The sequence below is a fragment of the Pithys albifrons genome, chromosome 1, assembly GCF_047495875.1.
Source record: "Pithys albifrons albifrons isolate INPA30051 chromosome 1, PitAlb_v1, whole genome shotgun sequence".
In the NCBI taxonomy this organism is placed as follows: Eukaryota; Metazoa; Chordata; class Aves; order Passeriformes; family Thamnophilidae; genus Pithys; species Pithys albifrons.
This window is the reverse complement of record NC_092458.1, coordinates 76,590,679-76,613,029: the sequence shown is the minus strand read 5'-3', so window position 1 is coordinate 76,613,029 and position 22,351 is coordinate 76,590,679. Positions and strand designations below refer to the sequence as shown.

At 38.2% G+C, this 22,351-nt stretch overlaps 1 protein-coding gene across 3 annotated transcripts; it reads right to left on the bottom strand.

Annotated features, from left to right (window-relative positions):
* Positions 1 to 332: 332 nt before the first annotated feature.
* On the bottom strand, positions 333 to 22,342 carry MRE11 (MRE11 homolog, double strand break repair nuclease). Of its 3 annotated transcripts, XM_071555585.1 has the most exons (19): positions 22,175 to 22,342; positions 21,580 to 21,712; positions 18,817 to 18,977; positions 18,139 to 18,226; positions 17,100 to 17,241; positions 15,013 to 15,127; positions 13,784 to 13,969; positions 13,145 to 13,316; positions 12,332 to 12,412; positions 11,680 to 11,806; positions 9,754 to 9,854; positions 8,467 to 8,640; positions 7,316 to 7,378; positions 6,122 to 6,338; positions 5,292 to 5,375; positions 4,231 to 4,286; positions 3,701 to 3,768; positions 3,236 to 3,314; positions 333 to 1,554 (listed from the first exon to the last, which is right to left on the bottom strand). In XM_071555585.1, exons 1-19 carry the CDS (start codon positions 22,192 to 22,194, stop codon positions 1,510 to 1,512), a joined length of 2,112 nt encoding a protein of 703 aa, XP_071411686.1. In that variant the 5' UTR covers positions 22,195 to 22,342; the 3' UTR covers positions 333 to 1,509. The 3 variants fall into 3 exon arrangements, with proteins under 3 accessions (XP_071411686.1, XP_071411697.1, XP_071411707.1); XM_071555596.1 differs by lacking the exon at positions 8,467 to 8,640; XM_071555606.1 differs by lacking the exon at positions 22,175 to 22,342 and having other exon boundaries at positions 18,817 to 18,958; positions 21,580 to 21,666.
* Positions 22,343 to 22,351: the final 9 nt, after the last annotated feature.

Sequence of the window (22,351 nt, the reverse complement as noted above, 5' to 3'; positions counted from 1 at the left end):
GAGCCTCACCTAAAATCCACTGCGCAGGCTGAAAGGGCACACCCACCTGGGGACAGCCCTTCCCAAATCTTTGTTTGCGAAGCCGAGCAACACACACACACACAAACATCTGCTCCTGCCAACTTCACCCTTGTTCCACAATCCCCAGCACCCACTGACAGCAAAGGAAGAAGCTGCACAGGAACGTCTGGGTTTGGTATGTTGTATCTGGTTTTTGTAAAAGGTATCTGTGAAATGATGCAATTTCTAAAGTTAAAAGTAATGTTGGAAATAAAGCCATGGATCATGAACTCAGGTAATAAAAAAAGTCATCAAAAACATCTGTGCAACAGTACTGTTAACAAAATTATAATAAATTAGAAAATAGGCCTGGTGGGAAAAATGGTTATAAGAATACAAAAACGTCACCTAGACACACTAAAAAATTTGGAAGCATTCAAAAAGAGGAATAATGCCTTTTTTGCTTTTTAAATACACAGCAGAGTGCTTTTCCCCCTGTCTCCTGTCCCTGGGAACTACCTTCCTTTCACTACCATGGCTTTAATGAATTTTTGAGCTTTGCTGAAATTTTTGAGCTTTCCTTGGACAGGTGGATTGAAAGTTACATGGGTGAGATGTCAGAAACTATCTAGGGTGATCTCTGAGAAATAATGTTGATTTTCTGAGCATTTCACCTTCTCATATAACAAATCACATTAATGACTAGGAGAAACATCTGTTTACAGATGTTTATGTTCCATACAAGGCAACAGTTTAACACAAAGCCACTGTGAATTTGACAGCTGACTGAAAAAAAAATCTGAAAAGGGAGAAAGAATCTTTGATAAGATTCCTATTACTCTTCTATACTTCGCTAAAATCTTCACGTAGGATGTGTGTGTAACATTAAAATATAAAGTCCCCTTTGGTACTTCTTGAGTTACAGAGCAGAACTCATTGCCACACACTATGACGTTTAATAACAGTGCAATACTGGGTTTAGTTCTCCTAGCAAAGTTGAAAGCATAAGGACATTTTCCAGCTTCAATACTGAAACCTGTATTTTTGTGTCCAACTATGACTCTTCAGAGTTTTCAACTGTATCTGTAGCAAACTGCAAGTAAGTTCCATTGTGCTGATAGACTGTGTCCATATTCATACTTCCAAACAACTACAAATTTACTTCTCTGCAAAATTCAAACCAGAGATGGAGTTTTCTATAAAAGACATAACTGTTACTTTTATTATCATCCCAGAAAGAAAACAAGGTTTCATGTTTTAGAAAGAACCTGCAGTTTCAAGCAGGACTTCAGAATATTAGACTCTCTAGTCTAATGAATCAAGCAACTTCACACACAAATTATACCAAATTTGGTGCTGCTGGAAAAAAAACCCCAAACCATTTCATAGAAGTGAAAATTGAAGGCAAGCCATCCTTTACAGAAAAATAGCATATAGAGAACGTTCTGCAAACTGCTTTCCATCTTCTTCACCAACTTCCACAGTCTCTCTTGCATAGTGAGCCAGAAATCACTTAGTTCTTCTTGATGTTGCAGGGCTCATGAATGGGTCATCCTGAAATTGGCAAACAGAAAAGCATTACTAAGACTAGCACGCATTCCAAGTTATAAAAAGGAAAGTCAGCTTTAGACTAAATTAGAAAGCTTGGTCATAATATTTAATGTTTCCTGACAGACCTGGTTTTGTTGGTTTTCATAGGAAAGAGGTTATCTGCTGATTTAAAAGTCCAGATCACAAATGTGCAGAGAACAGAAACCAAGCTGTCAATATGATCAGAACAGCTACTTTGGAATGAGAAACAAACGTTTTCAGTTGTTATCACTATGAGCAGCAGATACCTCAATAAAATTAAGTCTGTATACACATCACTGTCAGAGACTGAAACGGTTAATGATTTATGCATTCTAAGAGACTTTGCAGGCTTTTGACTTTTGCATTATACCCCTGATGGGCAGTTGGGCCCATCCCTTCCTCCAGTGCTCCAGCCCTGAAGAGGCAAGAAGAGCCATGGCCCTGCCCTCCAGCGAATATGGGGGTACACAGCCCGGCTGGTGACACTGCTTCATGGAAAACAACCCCCTGCCTCAGAGGGACGTGCAAAAGGCATGCTGAGGGTATAAAAATGGACTGGTGACTATGGGTGGGTTCTGTTCTTTGCCCCCGCTGCCTGCAGGACTGCTGAGATGCAACGCTGGATCCCTAGAGCGGTGCCTATGTAACCTCACCTTTTCTCATCTCTTCCTTTGCTGTCCTGGACTCTTCTCCTGTCTTTCTTCCCCCCTATGCATCCTTTCCCCCCCCACTAAGGTTATTTTCTATGTCACACTATACGGAATTGTTAACATAAACACCGATTATATAGTGTCGTTTCACTTTAATCCACCCCAAAGGGAATGATTAAAAATAAACTAGGTTACCCCTGTCCCCTTCCCAGGAGCGGGTTGTGACAATCACACATCATAATTTACCGAGATTTGCATTAATCAAAAATACTATTTCTTTTTGCATGTTCAGGCAAACGTGTAGCTTTGTATTTCAGGTACAAGAAGAGACAGCACAATAGGGAAAAGGGACAAGAACATAACATTTTCTCTGAAGTGGCCAACCTCTGACCATGCATGACAGTCTTTGAAAACAAACTGCACAGTACTTGACAGTATAATGTGCATTCTGTTCAGTGCAAAACTGTGTGTAAAGTTCTACTTGTTTAATCATGGAGGAAAATATTCCTCACCAGTTCAAAGATATACTGCAAGAACAGACATCTTAGACATAAAGACAGTGTTTTAATTCTTTTTTTAAAGTGCATTTACATAATTTGCAAGAATAAAACAATAAAGTGCCCTGGAAAATAGCCATCTTAAATGCAAAAACCCCCAAACTCTTGCTTTTTAAAAGAAAAAAAACATAAGGAAATGAAAAGATATAGTTAAGCACTAGAAGAGATTATGATTACTTTATCTCCCAAGAAATACTAGGCCCATATATCAGAAAAGATAATTCACTGTTTAAGCATTGAAGGGGAAAAGGACTGTTTTCCTGAGGTCTCTTCTAGCCTTATTTTTGACAATTATGAATATGGTCTAACTAAAGTTAGTTGCAATCATCTAGACCTGTTAGTGAAAAAAACAGTAAATTCAATTTTTCCTCTAAAATGCTTTATCCAAATAGCCATAAAACAGTATGCTATAGAAACATACATGAAATAAAACAAAAATACTACTATGCATCATACCTCATCTGACTCAAAATCAACTCCTCTAGATGTCTGGCTTTGTGAACCTCTTTTACTAAGTGAAGATGTAGTTGGCAACCTTGAAACATACAAGGAGAAAAAAACAATGAAATTGACATGTTCTCAATTACCAGACATTCCAGTACTTTCCCTTCAACTTAGAGGTGGACTACCAGTACACAGACTAAGAATAAATAGAAATAACAATAACTAGAACAATACAAATTCTCAAAATAACTTATTAATTCTAAGGTTCTGATCTAGCCTACCTGAAATCAGCAGACTGATTCTTTCGTTATACAAAGATAACCCACTTTAACAAGCAAAAATTTATGCAGATTCTACAAGTAGTGTTATGACTTAAAAATCTGTTTTTTCAGGTAGTGGATCAAATCCCTGGACTCTGCTGATAGCCAATCAGAAATAAGGCACTCATGGTAGAATTCATGAAGCACACATACTGACCTTTGATTTACTTTTGAAGAAGGAACAAAAGAAGTGTCTTCTGGGTCAGAGTCAATATCTACAATATCCTGAAAAAAAAATTTATACAACTTTTCCACAGAAGGTATTCTTAGAGATGGAGTGCATAATGCTTCAGTACTAAAGCACAGACAGACCCTTGGCATTTTTCCAACTATACACCTACTCAGTTACAATAATCTACATTTGAGAGAGCTCCAGGGCAGAACTGGACAAATTTGCAAATACAGCACAAGTTTGCTCTTCAGATCTTCAATCCCGCAGAATCCCCAAAATATTTGAGTCTATACACTATATATCTTAGGCTATGGTCACAAATACAACAAGGTTTTTCTCAGACAAACACTATACAGATGATACAAAAGGTCTGTGAATTAACATGCAGCAACTTACTGCTGGAACTGATACCTTGGGAACATTTGCTGGTTTAGACTAATGTTCTGAACATGTATTTATTTTTCAAATCAATGGGAAGAGACAGCACAACTTCACTCATACAAGAAGCTGCTTACCTCAGAGTAAGACTGAGATGACCTCAAGGAGGCATTTGGTTTCTGAGACTTAAAGGCTAGAATAAAACATATGTAATATTTTTAAAATGCTCACACAATTAAGTGCAAAAAACATTATATTGTTCTTTTTATTTAAGACCTGCTTAGCGTGCATTTCCTCTGCAAAATACCCTGTAAAACAAACCAGCAACATCAAAACATAAATTAAGTCTTTGCTGGAGTCGGACAACCCCAGGAAATAACTCTGTGCAGCTGCAGGTGCTTCCGAGTCTGGCTGAAAAATCATCAGTAACTTTGGTTAAGAAGAGAAAAATATTACTATAATTGATATTCCTGTATGTCTAACAGTTTAGACATTAACACATCTGCTAAAATTTATTCCTCTGCAGGATTTTAGGTCATTTGCTGACCAATTTAAAATTGGGGTAATTTCCTGATTAATGTAAAACTCGCTATACTTTGGCTATTTTGTCTGAGATTCATGTATAGATTTGTGAGCAATACTTTTTTGTTTAATAACCATATTACCTATGGTGTTTCCTCATAGCCTGTCCTCCATAGCAAAGAAGACCTACTCTCACATATGCAGGTGGCTTATATTGCAGGTAAGTTTTATTTCCTTAGTAAAAACCGGAATTTCTAAAACCTACTACAGTGTAAGACTAAAGGGGTTTGCATTAAAGCCCACTAACTTGTACACATCAGCAAAGTTTAAAACCTTTTTATCCTCTGAGGAATATTCTGCATAAAATAATGCTATTAAGTCACGTTCTTTCTATGTTTATTTCTTAAGGAACTGGATACAGTAGTATGTTCCCTATTTCCCGTTCTAGCCCTAAGTTCCTGACACATTTCATTTTTACCCCCTGACAGAAGAATATCACTAATCATTTTTTCCCTTTCTTTTTTCTTTCTCTCATCCCTGTTCAATTCTATTTCATTAGAGCTAAAAGAATCTCTCACAGCTGAATTGGACTAATAGAAATGAAAGTAATTAAGGCACTTCATTAAATAAACACCTCCCTGACAATTTGCAAGAGCATATTAAAGTAATGGCCTACCATCGATGATAGACATATTCTTGGCAGGCACAGATACAGGCTTGTAGGTTCTGCTGCTAGAAGTTGACTCTTGGCTAGTGCTTCCTGTAGAGATAAGAAACATCAAATCTGTTCAGTAGTCACTTTTTTCCCCCTTTAGTCTATCCTGCTCTGAGACCTTTGAGCATATTACTGATAACTCAAAGAATATATTGCTGTAAGACCCTATCTTTTCTATGTTCTATTTTATTTATATATATGTAAAAATATATATGTGTATATGGGTGTATATATATGTATATGTGTGTATATATATGTATGTATATGTATATATATATATATATACACACCCAAATGTACACACACACACACATATATATATACACATACATATATATGTAATGTAACTACATCTATTTTGCTTAGGAAACACTCCCCATTTTCTCAGTCATTAGAAACATTGAAGTCCCTTGTAAATTACATTGGAACAGAAACAAGCTGTAGCTCCCCTCTATTCTGATCAAATGCATTACTGTTAGCAGTAACAAACGTTTATCTATGCACTTCATTGTATAGACATTCCCAATAATGCATCTTTTAAGAGTCTACTATGTTTCCACAGCTGGGAAGTAAGATATTTTTCTTTTAATCACAATGTGGAAAAGTCACAACTTAAGCCTTGTAAGGCAGTCAACTGTATGTAATAGGATATTGCAAGTATTTGAGAAGAATTTTTTTCCTGTAGGAGTCCTTAAGCAGCAAATTTCCACTTGATGGAAGCATCAGAAGAGAGTCACCTTTCAAAGAAAAAAAGTCAGTAACTGCAGTACAAGGTGTGAAGTTTTTTTTACCTCTTCCTCTTCGAGATGAACCTCTTGCTGTTGAATTTTGTCCTCTTGCACCTCTTGCTCTACCTCTTGCCCGACTCCTTCCTCGGCTCAGTGTTGCAGAAAGGCCTTCACTTGGATCACCAGTGCCCATCATGTCCATATCCATGGAATCTTCATCACTGGAGGCTGCAACAAGAACTGCATCCTCAGATCTGTGGGCTCTAGCCCTGGTCATTGCCTGAAACAGAACAATAAGGATTACAGGAAAAACAATCTTAAATTATGAAATGCACCACTGTTAAATCCTATTTGCAATATACAGTTGTAAACCACTGAGGTTTAGAAGACCCAAATCCACAGTGTTATGGAAGACAAGAATGTCTGTGAAAAAGCAGGGACAATATTGAGTCTATTTGATTGGATGTGTACATACAGAGTAGTTAACTAAGCTCTGGTAACTGAATGGAGCTAGTAAATTTGATACATTATCATCAGAGTTTGGTGAACAGTTCAGAGCATCCTACACACATCTCAGAAAAAGCACCCTCTAGGCTCCACTGACTTGAACTTTACTGATGACAGTGGTTGCTTAAGACAACTAGCTTCTGTGAAGATATCCCAGATCAGAAAAACTGAATCTCACCCCAGGTGTCCTTTCTCAAAATTTCATTCCAGTCCCACATAGCTCGCAAAGACAAAGGAGCATCAATACTGTCAGTAGTTGGCAGTTCTCTTTGGAAAAACAAAGGCAATCTAGATATGAGTCTGTGAGAGATCTAAGACTCTGAGATTTAAGGTTGCTGGTAAGGACACACTTCCTAAAAATTACCAACTCTATCAATTTGTTCCAGTAATACCACTCAATACAGTCCATCCACTTGCCCACTGGTGATGGGGATCACAAATATTTTAAGGTGGTAGATCTCTGAAGGTCACCTGCCTGGTCTAAGCTCAGTTAAAAGCAAGAACAAATGAACATTCATGTTCACAAACTTGTACAAGAAAAAAGATCTCAAAAGCCAAATTGGGCAGTAGTTTAGGCACATATTATACCAACGAAGATTTAAAAAGAAGTCACTAAGCTTCCAAGGCAGACAGGCGCTTTTTGGCAAGGACTATGCTGAAGTATTGCTGACGTACTGCTAAGTGAATTAATTTATATACAGAAGTCACCATTCCATTTTTCAGCCTATGTTCAAAATTTAAAGAAATTACCTCACGGACTTCTTTATCCTCTTCTTCAGTATTCTTTTTTCTACTCTCTCTAAATTTTCGCACCTGAATAAAAAAAGAGCTCCCATTAAAATAGCAGTTAATGTCATACAATAATCAAAACACTGAATTTTTAAGTTAAGCTCATGTGAGAAGTGTTCAAGAATAACTGAAGAGTTTGTTTAGAGTCCTTTCATGCTGTCCTATGGTTTAAGAACCTCATGTTCTATTAATAACTGAAGGTACATCACTGGGGAGAAAAAAGCACCTTCCAGAGGAGAGTATACATAATTTTGACAATAAGGGACATTGAAATATGAATAACTGGAATAAAGTGGTAGAGATGAAGAAGGACGATAGAAAACAACTATACTGAGAAGAGACAAATGTTGTAATACACGTACAACTAAGGAAGCTCAGCTTGACATGTATGGAAAAAGACATGAGGTGAAAGAAAATCTTAGTTCTAAAGACAACAAAAATAACAAAACCCTCCTAAAGTGGCACAGAAAGCCTGCAGGCACTGACTGTTCATGTTCTTTGTCAACCCCTCATGAATTACAGCAATCAGCAAGAAAACAGGTAGATGTAACCTTTCTTCACCCATCAAATTATTCTTTACACAGTGCACAGATAAGCTGCAAAACAACTTGTCATACAATGCTTGAATATTACAGCTAAATACATGGGCTCATGTGGAAATTCAACAAATTGACAGAAAATAAACTTAACCTAAGGGTTATTTGATACACATAAACCAGGCTTGTCTCTGGGATACCACTGGCTGCGAGCAGGTAGAAGCCAGAAGAGCACCTGAAGGGCAAGTTTCCTTTATGCTTGCCCTGTCCTTGTAATTTTCCCTAAGCCAATATGAAAAAGCTAAGAAGAGATTACACTACCACCTTTCTCACAGTAGTGGTAAACATCTAGTTCTACATATATTAGAGTGACAGATCTTTTCTATGCATGTGTGTGCAACCTAAATCCCATTTTCCATACAAGCTTTAAAACCACATATTTGAAACTTCATCACCATATTTACTAAATGCAGAAAATGACTAGAGGCAAGTGTTGCACACGCTCCAAACCCAGGTTTGAACACTGATTTTTCTGTCTTGACCCCTCTTGAGCAATTAACATTAACAGACTATTACCTCCTCATCTATCTTCTCTTCCTCTGCATCAGTACGATGCTCCTTAAGAAACTTCTGTGTTTTTTCTAGTTGAAATTTCACCAACTCTTCTATGGCATCTTTTTCCTCTTTGTCCACAAACTCCTGCACTGCTTCTCCCATTCCTCTTTCAGTTAGAAGTGAAAGCTGAACTTTCTTTAGAAATGGGGAAAATATTTTGTTAAGAAGCATCTGCCATTGAACAAGTAATATTCCCACTGTTTCAGATAATTACATTAAGTCCGCTGCAAAACCAGTAATGTGCATTGAATATTTCAATCAGAGAAAAGCACAGCAATAAGCAAACATTGCACTTGTCCTAATATAGTTACAACTCTCTTGCTACTATCAAGTCACGTTTGCTCAACAGAGTATTTTCCAGACTTGTCAAAGAAAAAAGCTTCACAAACAGTAAAGAAACTACAATGCTAGTCATCTCTAAAATAAAAACTTCTTCGGAGTAATGCTGCCCAGAGGAATTCACTTTACAGCTGTTATGTTTACAAAAAAATAAGATAAGCATGTCAAAAGAGCATGATCTATGCTGTCCTGACACCTGGCGTGTGTCTAAGGTTAGGCTAGATGATATAATCTGGGGGATATTTAATTCAAGAATCCTTGCTCCAAAGACTTTCTGTAAAGCATGTTCTGAAGTAGCTTGTGCAAGTTATGCTTGATTATTTTTTAACTCTGAGATGTTACTGTCCTGGTGTTGGGAAAGGGAAATATATCTGATTTATGACAGGTTGGAAAGAAAGCAAACTACTGAGGGTCTCTCTTTCTTCTCCCTGCTCTGCTTTGAATACAACATGTAATTGCAGTACATCTGAGGACACAAATATACTGCAAAGTAGAAAGTTACTCCAAGACAGCTGGTAATAGTAAATGCTACAGACTCACATTGGCCCTATAGTAAATTAAGGCAGCTTCCTCCTTGGAGCCTGCTGCCTCACATTTTCCTCCCATACCTAAGGACGTGACACATCATTTAGTACATAGCAGACACTACAGGGACACATGAAGAATTATCATCATGTTCTCAAACCAGCATGTGTTCACATATTCATACAACCTATACACAATGGTTACTTGTTAATCCAAGACACATACTTCATGTGCTAATTCACAGTTACATGGGAAATAAATTCCCTTCTTGGTCAATGTCAGTCTGTTCAGGGCATACTACTTCCATTAAGAAAGCAACAATAACAACAAAAAAAGATAATTATATCACATTAAAAAGAGAAATCATAAAAGGTAGAAAAATACCTTCTCTGCTGTCTGGAAATACTGCTTTACAAGGTCCTCCACTCTCAGTGTTATCCCCTCAGCAGGTCTGCTAACCAATTTTCCAAAGTTAAGATCAATGTCTACAATAGAAAAGCCCAGTGGCACCATCATCCACATTTGCAGCTCTTAATTATTATCATCCCCATGACAGTAATAGGAAAAAAGGTTAATGCAGGCCTCTTAAGAATTGTGGTCCCTTTTATATGTAAAGCTTTTGTTGTAACTGTACAGTCTATTGTCTGGAAACACAGTTAAACATAATGGATGTAAGAATTGTACAGACAACTCCAGCTCTAGCAGATTTAAAGAGTTCTTTTAACTAATACCTGTTTGAAATTATATATTGAATACTATACCCTGAAGGTTATTATAGTTGAACTCTAGAAGATCACAAATGGAAGAAAATCAAAGGAGCCATAAAAGCATGACGTTTTTTTATAAGTTACTAATTTACTAGAGAAGAAACTTTCCTCCAAAGCACGCTGACTGGTTTCAATAGAAAATGCCAACAGCTCAGTAAGGCTGCCCCCCATTGTCAGGCAGCAAGGTAGGAATGGTAGAAGAATGAAAGGGATAATCGCCTGAGGTTAGCACATACCACACAAAGCAATATAAAGTGACTACAGACTGCTTTAAGATGTCTGCCACATGAAAGCACAAAGCACTGTTTTGTTAGCCTGGTTATATAACCAGGTATGAAGAAATATGAACAACTTCTGAGTTAGTGAAGTCTTAACATCACCTGTAGACTGAAACACATTATATGCACATGCACTGAAAATGTTGAGTACTTTATTAACCACTTCCATTGTATTAGAGGCTATGTAATAAGGCAATCCAAAGAAGCATGGTATTCTTTTTACATTCCCTTCCTGAAGCTGAGATGCACATTAAGCAGGAAAAGTAAAATGTACTGATGAAACATGGTGGCAGGTGTGGTAGCTACTGTGTATTCCAAAAATGTTAATGAGTTTACACAACTATGAGAAAAACCCAAAACAAGCCAAGATGGATACAGTATAATTTAAAAAAAAACTCACTAAAAGTAGTTTTTCTTCAGTAAACAAAGTTTTGAACGTTATAGAACCAACAGTGTTTGTAAAACACTTGGAGTACTTATAATGCACTAATGTGAACCATTAACAGTGCCTAAGCACGTTGTGTTCTTGTGCAAGCTGCATCTTCATTTGTGACTATTAGAAATCCAGTATTTGGGCAACATCTACTAACCATTTATAAAAAATTCTAGGCACAGTGAGAAATGCTGCAATAGTAACAGCTATTACTTGTTTTGCATAAATGCTTGAATAGAGACCTACCTGGAACAGACAAGACAAGAGCACCTCATACACATGATTAATTAGGGCAAACAAAATTTGTACCTTTTTTTAAAATATACAGACATCTCTCAAGCCCATTCCCTCCATTACTACTTTAGGTATAAACAAATGAAATACTAAAGAAATAAAATTAAAAGAGAAAGGAAAAGCACTATACACATCTGTATTCCTGCAGAGTGCCCCAAACCAACCATCTCATTCCAATAAGTCTCAGGTTTGAGTTGATTAATACCTTTCATGGTAATTATCACAGAATCAGAGTAACTCAGTCTGGTATAGGGCTGTATGTACTACAATAGGCAACTCAACAAGGTTTGAGGCCAAAGAAAAAAGGAACTGTTTATGAATTAATGTCAGCAGATGCTGTGCTCAATATCAAAATTTTGGACAAACCCAGAAACAGAACAAACAGATTTGTGCTATATATACATTTAAATGAGAGAGTGCATTTTTACTCCTCCTGTAACACATTAGATGGTAGATACCAAACTTTTGCAAGTGCTAGACCACAAATTAAGAAAAATGAAAACCAAGGTAAGCCAATGATTCCTTTCTTCGTAATTACCGTTTTTCTCTTTTTGTTCACGACGCCTGAAAAAGTGTATGATGTCTTTTGGATTAGCCACCCGATGAATGTACTTCTGGCTGAAACGATGGACACTGAATGGTTCAAAGCCACCTGCATAATCAACCTAAGAGAGGAAAGGAAAAATTTAAATATGAGACAAACAGAAATGGAGAAGCCACACAAATCAAGCTGAGCTTGTTATGCATCAAATGAAAAATAAAAGTAAAAATAAGTCAACCTAAATGGCTAGTAACAGCTAATAACAATATTAACGTAATAGTTGATAAGAGCTCAGATTCATAACTTATCCTAACTTGTTTAATTTACTAGTCTTCAGGGATGTTTCCATAAATTGGGTTAGGAACACATTCAAGAGAATGTGATTTAAGAAAGACTTCTCAATAAGTAGCCAGTTTTGTTGCCCTTCCTCAGACCAGCAGTGAAGTACATTTGCCAAACTCATCCTTTCTTGTAGAGTACTAGTTACACCACAGGCAAACAGAATTATGGTGTGCAGGTGATTTGTATTTGTCTGTACACACCAAGAAATTTTATACATTATATGTTTACACAAAAAGCATGACTCTGCTTTGAAACTTTTCACAGTGATCTTTCAAAACAAAGCAATCCAAACTGAACAGTTTCTCACACGTAATCTTATGAGAGGCCTCTCTGGCTGGCGCGGATTTCCCAAGCGTTCTCTTTCTGCATTGTCCAGCATCATTTCAACCTGTGAAGCAGAATCAGAAATTCAGTTCCATTTTGTCCTCCTACACATGCCCAAGTGTTTCAAGTTTAAATTAACATACATCCAGTGGCAAGGAAAGCTATAAAAATAAATAATTATCTGATCTGCTCTCATTCCTGAACTTGTATGCATCAGTAGCCAGCCAAAAGCCATAAGAGTGACTGAGAAAAACATCCCAATCAAAGGCTCACCCTTGCAGATAGTGTGGTCCAGCAGTATCTACACCACTGATAGCTCCTACTACTTTACTTTATAGCCATTATGCTTTGCTAAATTCTAGTTCTAGGGAAAAGCAGGAAGAGACTTACACAAACCTAAGAATTAAGAGCAATTAATAAACCTGCTTAGTTACTTCTTCCACTTGACATTGCACAGCTGAGCTCTCAGGGTTTAGGTTGACGTATTTACGCACGTTCCCAAGCACACATCCAACACTGCCCCGCTCCTGGGCAGAAGTTTTTGACAAAGACTATAGGGACACCCATGAAGCAGTTCCAGCCTACTTTAATAGGTTATCCCAGTCAAAGAATCTGGAAGCCAAGACTGCAGTGTGAACAACATGGACTTTAGCAGTGTTTCCATAGGAAGTTAAGTCCATCTCAAATAATATAGGGTAAGACATAGGATTTCTCATCTTCCAGTCTCGAAACCAGTCACGGACCCCATTTCCTGTCCATATACTGTTATCTACAAACTATTAGCATTACATGTTACCTTTTCCATGCAGAATGCTTGTATTGCCTGAGTAACATTAGGATTGTCAGGATTAAAAAGATCTGGATGATCAGCTAGAACAATATCCTCTATTTGGAAAGTTCGCACTGTCTCTAGAGCAATCTTCTGCATTTTCATTTTTTTCCCTTTAACATGCAGCAAACCAATGTGTCTAGAAGGAGAAAGGTAACTTACTAAATGATAAACTTAACAGAACTATGATACAAAGACTTGGTTTAAATTCATGTTCACTTTTCAGGGACAAAATTTTAAAAGCTATAGGAAATTCTTGGATCTGTATTTCAGAGTTTGACCTGTCAAACTTCAGTTTTATTGTATACAGATTGTGCTTGTTTCACACACAAGCAAATGTACTCATTTCCTTGTATTCCAATTTATCAGGGTGTAACTCCTCTAACATAATTTCCATTGGGTTCAAATGTTCGATTAAATAGTGAGAAAAGCAGAAGTTCTACTAGGCATTGATTCTACCTACTTTATTATGTCACACTCTGAAGCTGATCCACACCATAATGCAAGTCCTTTCTTACTTAATACAAGTATTTTTCTGTTCTCAATGCAACGCTAAGAGATGTAAGACAAGGGATAAACAAGGAACATCAAGAAAAGCTCACGTACTTCTTCACGGCTTCTCCAGGGGACAGAGATGTCACCACTGAACTTCCTGGCTGCGAAACATAGAAGCGCTGCTGTTCATTTTGGAATGGAGCTATTTTGCACTCATGTTCATGACCCCACACAACAAGATTAATAAAGTCATCTAAAAACTGCTCCGGAATGTAGTTGGTAGCTCCATGTTTGCTCCTGTTCAAGAGAAGAGAAAAATAATGGGTGGGAAAGGTGGAGTGAAGGAGCTAAAAAACACCAGTGTGATTTAAAGCAATACAGAAACTCCAGCAGTAATATCTGACATACATGTCAGGTCCTCTTCACATTTAACCCTTACAAAATTGTTTAGTGTTTGGTTAAACAAAAAGGCAACTTATACAACTCGCTGTTTGACATAGCTCACTGTTTTCTGCTCCACTCTTTTTATTTGGATCTCCCTTGTCTTCTTACATGACTTGCAAGACTAGTATTTTTCTATATAAATGCTTTTATAGCACCTCATGGCCTTTGTTCTTAGTTGGTTTTTTGGTTTGTTTGAGGTTTTTTTTAAATGGTGGGGTAAAATCCACTGAATTAAACAGACATGGGACACATGCCATCCCCAATTCCTTTCCAGAAGACAGAAGAGATGAAGGAGAAATTGAATTCCTTCAGCCTACTGGACAGAGATCAGGACAGGGTTATCTGAGCTGTATTTGTTTATGTCTGCCTCACTGCTACTTGAACATGAGGGTTCTTCACGAAAAATTAGGAGAAAGGATTTGGAAAAGACCTCTGCCTGCTCCTACTACCATTACTGGGAGAAATGTGTAGGCAGACAGAACACGTTACACACCTGTAAAGCATAGCAGTGCAAGGGCAGAGAGGGTACTTGTTGAATTATAATTCAAACAAGTATAGAAAATACAATATGAAGTTTAATGTTCTTCCAGCTCTAACAAGCAGATGAGACTTAATTATATACATATTACACTACAAACCCTCCACTGCCCCTAACTAAATGTATGGGAGAAGATTTTCCAACATTACTAAAACATTTATTTCAACCCTTTTTCTCTATGATTCTTCTTCAAAAAGAGCTGTAAACCGACATTTTATTTGGGGAAAATCTTAAGAAACCAGCTACTTACAAGAAACACCAGCTAATGCACCTGGCTTTCTCACCTGTCCTTGGGAGACAGTTAAATGAAGTAACACAGTAAATTTAGAAGTCACTGTAATTCATTCAATGCTGTTACCTGTTTTGATGAATTACAAACAAGTTAAACCAACCATCTTCGTCTTCCTTTGGTCTCAGCATGGTTACTTGTTTATTGACAAACATACGATACAACCTCTCATCTGGAATAGCTCCTGGAGTGGACAAACCAGAAAAATTAAATCATTTCTGTGAGATAAACCAACTCGGTCTTTCACAGTGTGTTTGTGAGTAACTCAAACAGCACAAAGAACAAAATATAGAGCAGCCTGCCAGTACCTAAAGGGGGCTCACAGGAAAGCTGGAGAGGGACTTTTCACAAGGGAAAGCAATGATACAACAAGGGGATTGGCTTTATACTGTAAGAGGGTAGATTTAGATTACATTTTAGGAAGAAGTTCTTTACTGTAAGGGTGGTGAGACACTGGAACAGGCTGTCCAGAGAAGTTGTGGGTGCCCCATACCTGGAAGTGTTTAAGCCCAGGTTGGATGGGACTTTGATCAAGCTCATCAAGCAAGTGTCCCTGCCAACGGCAGGCAGTTGGACCCAAATGATCTTTAAGGTCCCTTCCAATCTAAACCATTCTGTGATTCTTTGATTCTATGATTTTCATGACCTGGGAAGTCTGAGGCATAATTATGAACAGATCAAAATATAAAATGGTTATTTTACCAGACAGACTTCTGAAAATAAGACATTTTAACTTGACATCTGCCTTAAAACCACTGCTAAAAGTAGTTTCACGAAGTACATCTGGTTTAAGATCTTTTGCTAATTTTCTGTGCCAAACAACTGACTATGGGTAGAATTAAAATAACAGAAGAGGTTTTTTGTTTCTTGTTGACAGACTAAGAGTATATTTTGCTGTAATATGGAGTTTAAAACCAGATATTGAGTAGAGATGGAGTTCCTAAACATAATTCAGAATTCTACAAAACAAGAACTATGAATTCTGCAAAGTCTGTGGTTTCCCACACAGCCAAGAAGAGTCTGCTAAACTCCTGAACTGTTTGTCACAGATTACTTCCTTGATATTTTCCACAGGTAAAACCCCCCAAACCATCCATAGCTAGGGTTCATGAAGTGTTTCAATAAAATCCCATACAGAGTTTACATATTTATTTAAGGACAAATGCTCTTTGAATGAGAAAAAGTCATGAAGGTACATATAACCTTGGCACAATATCAAAGAAATATCTCATGAACATTTTCATGTGGCAACATCTGTACTTTATAAAGTTATTGCATTTCCCAGTAACCATTTTAGGTATTGAACACTTTTATATTGTGGTATTAGAACCTTCACTACTAACCCTTACAGCATCTAGCAAGTTTTTAAAGTATTTCATTGAACACATGAAATCATGGCCAACTAGGACTTTACTTAGAGCTATAAAAGTTGCTTGGAAATATGTGCTTAAATACTCATGACTAGACATAAAATATGGGGGAAAATTAAGATATTAATAGATACCTTCTCTAGACAGAAAACAGTCAAAAATATTGTTCTAAGTTAGAAGTGAAGGTAGAGGGGAATCTGGTGGAGCCAATAAAAAGGTACAAAGCTGAAGCTGAAAACCTACCACAGAACACCTTTAAAGTATGAAACTCTTAATAAGTTTCTTTAAAGAAACTGAGGTTACCTGTGACAGATGCTACTTAAGAACTACTTCAGACAGGCATGTAAGACATTAGGTTTCTGTTCAGTTTATGAATATAACCAAAATGGCATACGAGCGTACAGGGTTTAAGTTTTACCTAAACAGGATGAAGTAAGCTTAGTACACAACCAAGAGAATTTAAGGGTGTGATTTCTCTGTCTCGATACACAGGTGCTATTTATGACTAACCTAAGCAGTATTCATTTAAGACCAATAAAAATACAAAAGTCAAGTCAAGAGATTTATTCTAAATTAATTAAAAAGCAAAAAACCTGCTGTCAGCCAGTGACAATGCAGCAGGAGAAGAAAATTGACACTGTCACAGAATTGACATGCTTTGATTTAGCATTACGTAGATCTTCATGTTTGTTGCAACCTTACAAGTTTGCTCTAACTTTATTTTGACCTACTGAGCTTCAGTAATGCATGAACAGTCCAGTCAGACTCTGGCAGACTAATACTCACCCAAGCCATACAGGGCAATTTTTGTTCTACCTTTCCGCAGTAAAATGGGACTAATATCTATTTTCTCCACAGAAGCTGAACGTCCGAAGTGATTCAGCAATCCTGCACAGCTTAAAATATCCAATGCACACAATGCATCTGCCTGCAAAAAATATTAAGAAACAAATATGAAAATTTTGAGCAGAACATTTAGTCTTTAACGACTAAGTGAAAGTCTCAAAAGGGAGAGAGAATATCTTTCCTTAAGTAACTTCTGCAGTTGAAACATCTCACCACATATATTGGCTGGTTTTTTTAGTACTCAGGGGTACAGAAGCAAATCCCTTTTCCTTACATGCCCTACTTTATTTTAACTGTGAAATTAAACAGTAAATCACTCAGAAAAACAAAAACATAAAAAACCCCAAACCAAACAGGCTCTAAAATACTACAAAAATTATCTGCTTAACCTAACTACTTCATAATAAGTCGAAAGTTAAACTTCTTTTGCTAACAGACTCATCTCTATGGAACACTGCTATTTGATATAAAATGCAGAATTATTAATTCAACACATCTGCTTTAATGCTTTCTAAATGTCCATTTCCTGCTTACTTTTAGTAGCTTATTTTTAAGCTAGCATTTCACCATTATTAGATTATCTTCCCTGAAAATGTAAGGTGCATATCAATTGCACATGCACAAGTCAAAATATCAAGATTTTACTCCTTTCATTCCCTATATATAGAATGTTTTAGAAACTTTCTGAAAGACTGTCACTTTTTGGCATGGAAAGCAATTCTGTTCTCAATGACAGAAACCTACATAAATTAAGAAATTAAACACCGTTCATATGGATCTCTTAAGTTCTTTCCATTTGCTTTTTAATGTCACACCCTTAACTTGTTTGCACTTACAAAAAATCCTAAAGATATACAAAATATTTCCACAAACAGCGGAGCTACTGACTAAAACTAGGTGACTCCAAGAACTGTATTTGTATACAAGTCTCTATTTCTGTATCTTTGTAATGCAACAGTACAATTATGATAATAGTTACCCCTGTGGGATCATCATGATTGCCATGAATACTAAAAACTGGAATAGAAATGTTGAGATTTTCATCCTGATAATTCACCCATGGAAACCTGAACAAGAAGAGGAAAGGAAGGTAAACTATATTTGCAAATTTTTGGATGATTCTCAATATTCTCTTCAAATTAACACCATGAAAAAAGGTCATCAGCAGCACAAATGAGTACAAAGGGGCTATAAATAAGCTTTATCTGCAAAGCATGAGAAGATTCTTACTCATAGACTGGAATGGCACTTTCCATTTGGAACAGGGTAACAAGAAGGACCTATTATTTTAGAACAAGCCTATGAAAAGAAGTGTACCATATACCGTAGCAGCAGACTAAGCTGTGCAACCTTTGCTTACACACAAAGAACTTGATTTTACCACAGCAATTCATGTCAACTGGTTTACTTGTACTTGCAAGATAGAAACTATAGATTACATAAATGTATCAAGTGTCACAGCACATTCAAAAGTTTCTCAAAATACTGTACACACTCTCTTAGAGTGAGATAAGTGAAGTTATTCTGTAAACTGTCCCACACAGTCAGGCCTAAAGCTTCAAGGTTCCAATCACGGAGGATATAATTTAAAAAACTCAACACATTCACCCAGTACACAAACCAAGCCTTATGGGATAATTTACAGGAACATACTTACTTGCTGTAATGAAAATTAACTGCCTGATCACTCAAAATTTCAAACTGAACAGGACGGTCACCCATGCAGTATTTTCTTAGCAACTCCAAACACGAGTGTATTGTCTTTCTGGAAGGTTTGTTGTCATGAAAAAGGTCCCCACCTAATAAAATAAAGTCCACCTGTATGTAACAAAAAGCTTTATTATTTTAATACAACAGTTTGTATTACCTTGAAAGACTTCTAAGCAAATTGTTTAGAGTATTTCTTCTAGGGAGTTCCACTATTTCCTTATGTCTGAGGAAGTATACTTCTAGATAAAAGTAGTCAGTAGTAGCAGACACAAGATTTAACAACCTCATGAGAAAAACAAGTAATTAAATTACTAATTAAAACAAAACCCAATCCAAAAGGACCCATTTATCAAGAGCCATAGAAGAAAAAAAAGTGGTAGTAAAAAAAAAGGCTCAGTGAAGTATTTTAATAAGGGTCATCAAATTGGCTCCTGAACATTTTTATGACAGGTAAGAAGAGAGATACTTTTTTTCATTGCTGATGTACCTAGTGGGAAGAAATCAATAGCTATAACCATATTATTTTGAGAAGGTGCTAGTTATGGTTTCCATATACATTGTATATATTTAGCTTTTGAAAAAGCATCATGAAAAAGACTCATCAAAATTACAAATAATTTGACCAATAAACATTAATTCCTTGAAAACCGAATCATAGATTCTTTAGGTTGGAGAACCTAAAGGTCATTGAGTTCCAACATTAACCCAGCACTGCCAAGTTCACCACTAAACCATAGTCCCTAAGCGCCACATCTACTCATCTTTTCAAATACCTCCAGGAATGGTGACTCCACTACTTCCCTGAGCAGCCTATTCTAGTACTTGACAACTCTCTCTGTAAAGAAATCTTTCCTAATATTCAATCTAAATCTCTTCTGGCAACTCAAGGCCATTTGCTCTTGTCCTATTGTTTGTTCCTTGGGAGAAGAGACCATCCCCCCTCTGGCTACAGCCTCCTTTCAGGTGGTTGTGAGCGATATGGACCTCGCTTGAGCCTCCTTTTCTCCAGGCTAAACACTTCCAGCTCCCTCAGCCACTCCTCATAAGACTTGTGCTCCAGACCCTTCCCCAACTTCACTGCCCATTTCTGGACATGCTCCAGCACCTCAGTGTCTTTCTTGCAGTGTGGGGCCCAAAACTGAACACAGGATTCGAGGTGTCAAAGTGCTGGCCACACTGTTGCTGATACAGGCCAGGATGCCACTGGCCTTCTTGGCCACCTGTACACACTTCTGGCTCATGTTCAGCCTCGGTCAACCAGTCTGGGTCCCAGGCATGCAACAAGCTTCCCTATGAAGTGGACCTGGTCTGTTTATTGGGCCTTCTGTTCCCATCAGAAGGGAGTCTCCTATGGCAACAACCCATCTTTTTTCTTTACAGAAGTGGTTCTGATGCTGGGCACAAGCCAACTTATCCTCAGCAACACCTCTGTGCTAGATGGACCACCATCCTTGTTACTGTTCAGTTCCACCTGCAGAGCCTCACACCTGTTATGCCAGGGTACCTGGAAGGTGGGGCAGTCATGCAAGAGATGAGCCTGGTGCACTGGGCAGGAGCTTCTCCTTTGCCTTCTGTCCCTTAATTCAATGGGTTCATCCAGCAGGAGAGAGGACAGGAAATCCTCGGTATCATGCATTCTGTCTGCCTGCCAGGGAAGGCAGGGTGTGCTTCCAGCAGTCTCTCTCTCACACACACAAACACTTCCTAATACTCCTCCACCTCCTCACCTTCTCCCAGTGCTCTGTCCCTAACTGGAGTTCCTCTACCCAGGTGCACCTCCCACAGCTGTGCTCCTGCTGTCAGCCAGTACTGGTGGAAGAGCAGGACCCACCCTGCAGCCGACACCAGAGTGGCAGTGTGTTCCCACTGAAGCTCTGTCTGGGCAGCTGTGTCAGCTTTGGTGGATGCAGAACCCAGAGAGACCACGGCTTTCTGCTGGATGGATACCATGGCGCCCTGGTGGAGCTGGCAGAGCTTCAGCACCCTTCCTGCATGGAATATTGTGTCACAACATGTCTGCCTGCCATACTGAAGGTGCTCCTTTTTGCTGCTGCTCCCCATGGGCTTCTCTTACAGGTGTGGATGTACTTGGCTGTCATTGCTCCTGACCCTGCCCGGGTACCATCAGCTGCTGGTGTGCAAGCTGCAGGCTCCTGCCAGCTCTCAGCTCCTCCTGAGGCTGCCCCAGTTCAGGAAACCCTCATGTGCCACACTAGAGGATCCTGCTGCAGATTGTGCCAGCACCAGAGCTAGTCACGTTGCCAACTCAGCCACTTCAAAATCTTCCAACATTTTGTCTACTTCCTTATTTGTCTGAAGACTGTGTATCATTACTTTTACTGTTCCCTACTATTTTCCCTCCTTGCACTCACAAACCCTCTGTAAATATCAGTGAAACTGGCACAGGCAATTCGAAAACACTGTTAATGCAACCAGGGTCGTAATTTAACACAAATGCTCTCTCAAAAGAACAGGCATTCCTTTTACTAAAAGAGAAACGAACTGGTTGCAATACACAGACTGAATGCTCTCTTAAAAGAATAGTCATTCCTTTTAGTAAAAGAGAAATGAAACTGGTTGCAATAAATAGCTTAGTCATTTGATTTGATATTACTACAGATTGTACCAGGACTAAGCTTTACAGTTTTTCGCAGATTGGAATGTATTTTCACCAGCCTCACTCCTTTCCTTTCCAAAAAGCAGCACTTACTTCATTTTTTTGAGCATGTTCCAGAATTTCCTTAAAAGTTACAAATGTATCATTTCCACGCACTGGATCCTTCTCCAAATAGCCAAGATGAATATCAGTAGCAATAAGTATTTTAAAGGTATCTTCGTCATCACTGCATAAGACAGGAAAACTTATGTCAGAGAGCAACACACATAGGGAATTTGAAGTCTTTATTAAGGTAAACTTATCTGTCCAAAGTAATGAAATACACAGGATATTTGCCACAAAACTCTATCAAATGTCATTCCTGTAATGTTCTCAAAGCGTGCCACTATTTTTATTGCAAATAGCATATCACCAAGCCAACCAGTTGATAGGTTTTATCCCAGTCATTTTACTCTAGTAAAGGGCTGCAATCACCCCTCTGCAGTATATAATGAAAAACTAAAGAACTCTTTAAAAAGTGCTTGTTGAGCAAACTTGCTATTTCTCTCTTTGCACTGGTATATCCACGTGTATACGGCTGCAAGCATGATGATCATAAGGGTCTGAGGGAAAACACAAACGATGATCCGAGCTCTCCTCTACTCTTCCCAAACATACAAAACACTTGCTGTCTGATGCGGGAGCTTACTGTGAGCTGGCGGTGCTCATCTTCGTGCCAGGCTCCTCAGGCCAGGGCGTCAGCTTCGCTCTTCATAGGCGGTCCGTGAGGCCTCAGGGCCGAGCCCAGGCGCTGGTATACCGGGGGGCGCAGTGCCCCACCCGGCCCAGAGCCCGATCCCTCCCGCCGTGCCGGATCCCTCCCCAC

Excerpts from the sequence above, each read along its gene's own strand:
- MRE11 (XM_071555585.1), bottom strand. The coding sequence starts at position 22,194 with ATGAGCACCGCCAGCTCACA. Across the intron at positions 13,970-15,012 it reads TTTGTAATTCATCAAAACAG|GAGCAAACATGGAGCTACCA; the intron begins GTAACAGCATTG and ends TCTCTTGAACAG. Across the intron at positions 8,641-9,753 it reads ATTTCCAGACAGCAGAGAAG|AAAGTTCAGCTTTCACTTCT; the intron begins GTATTTTTCTAC and ends CCATTTCTAAAG.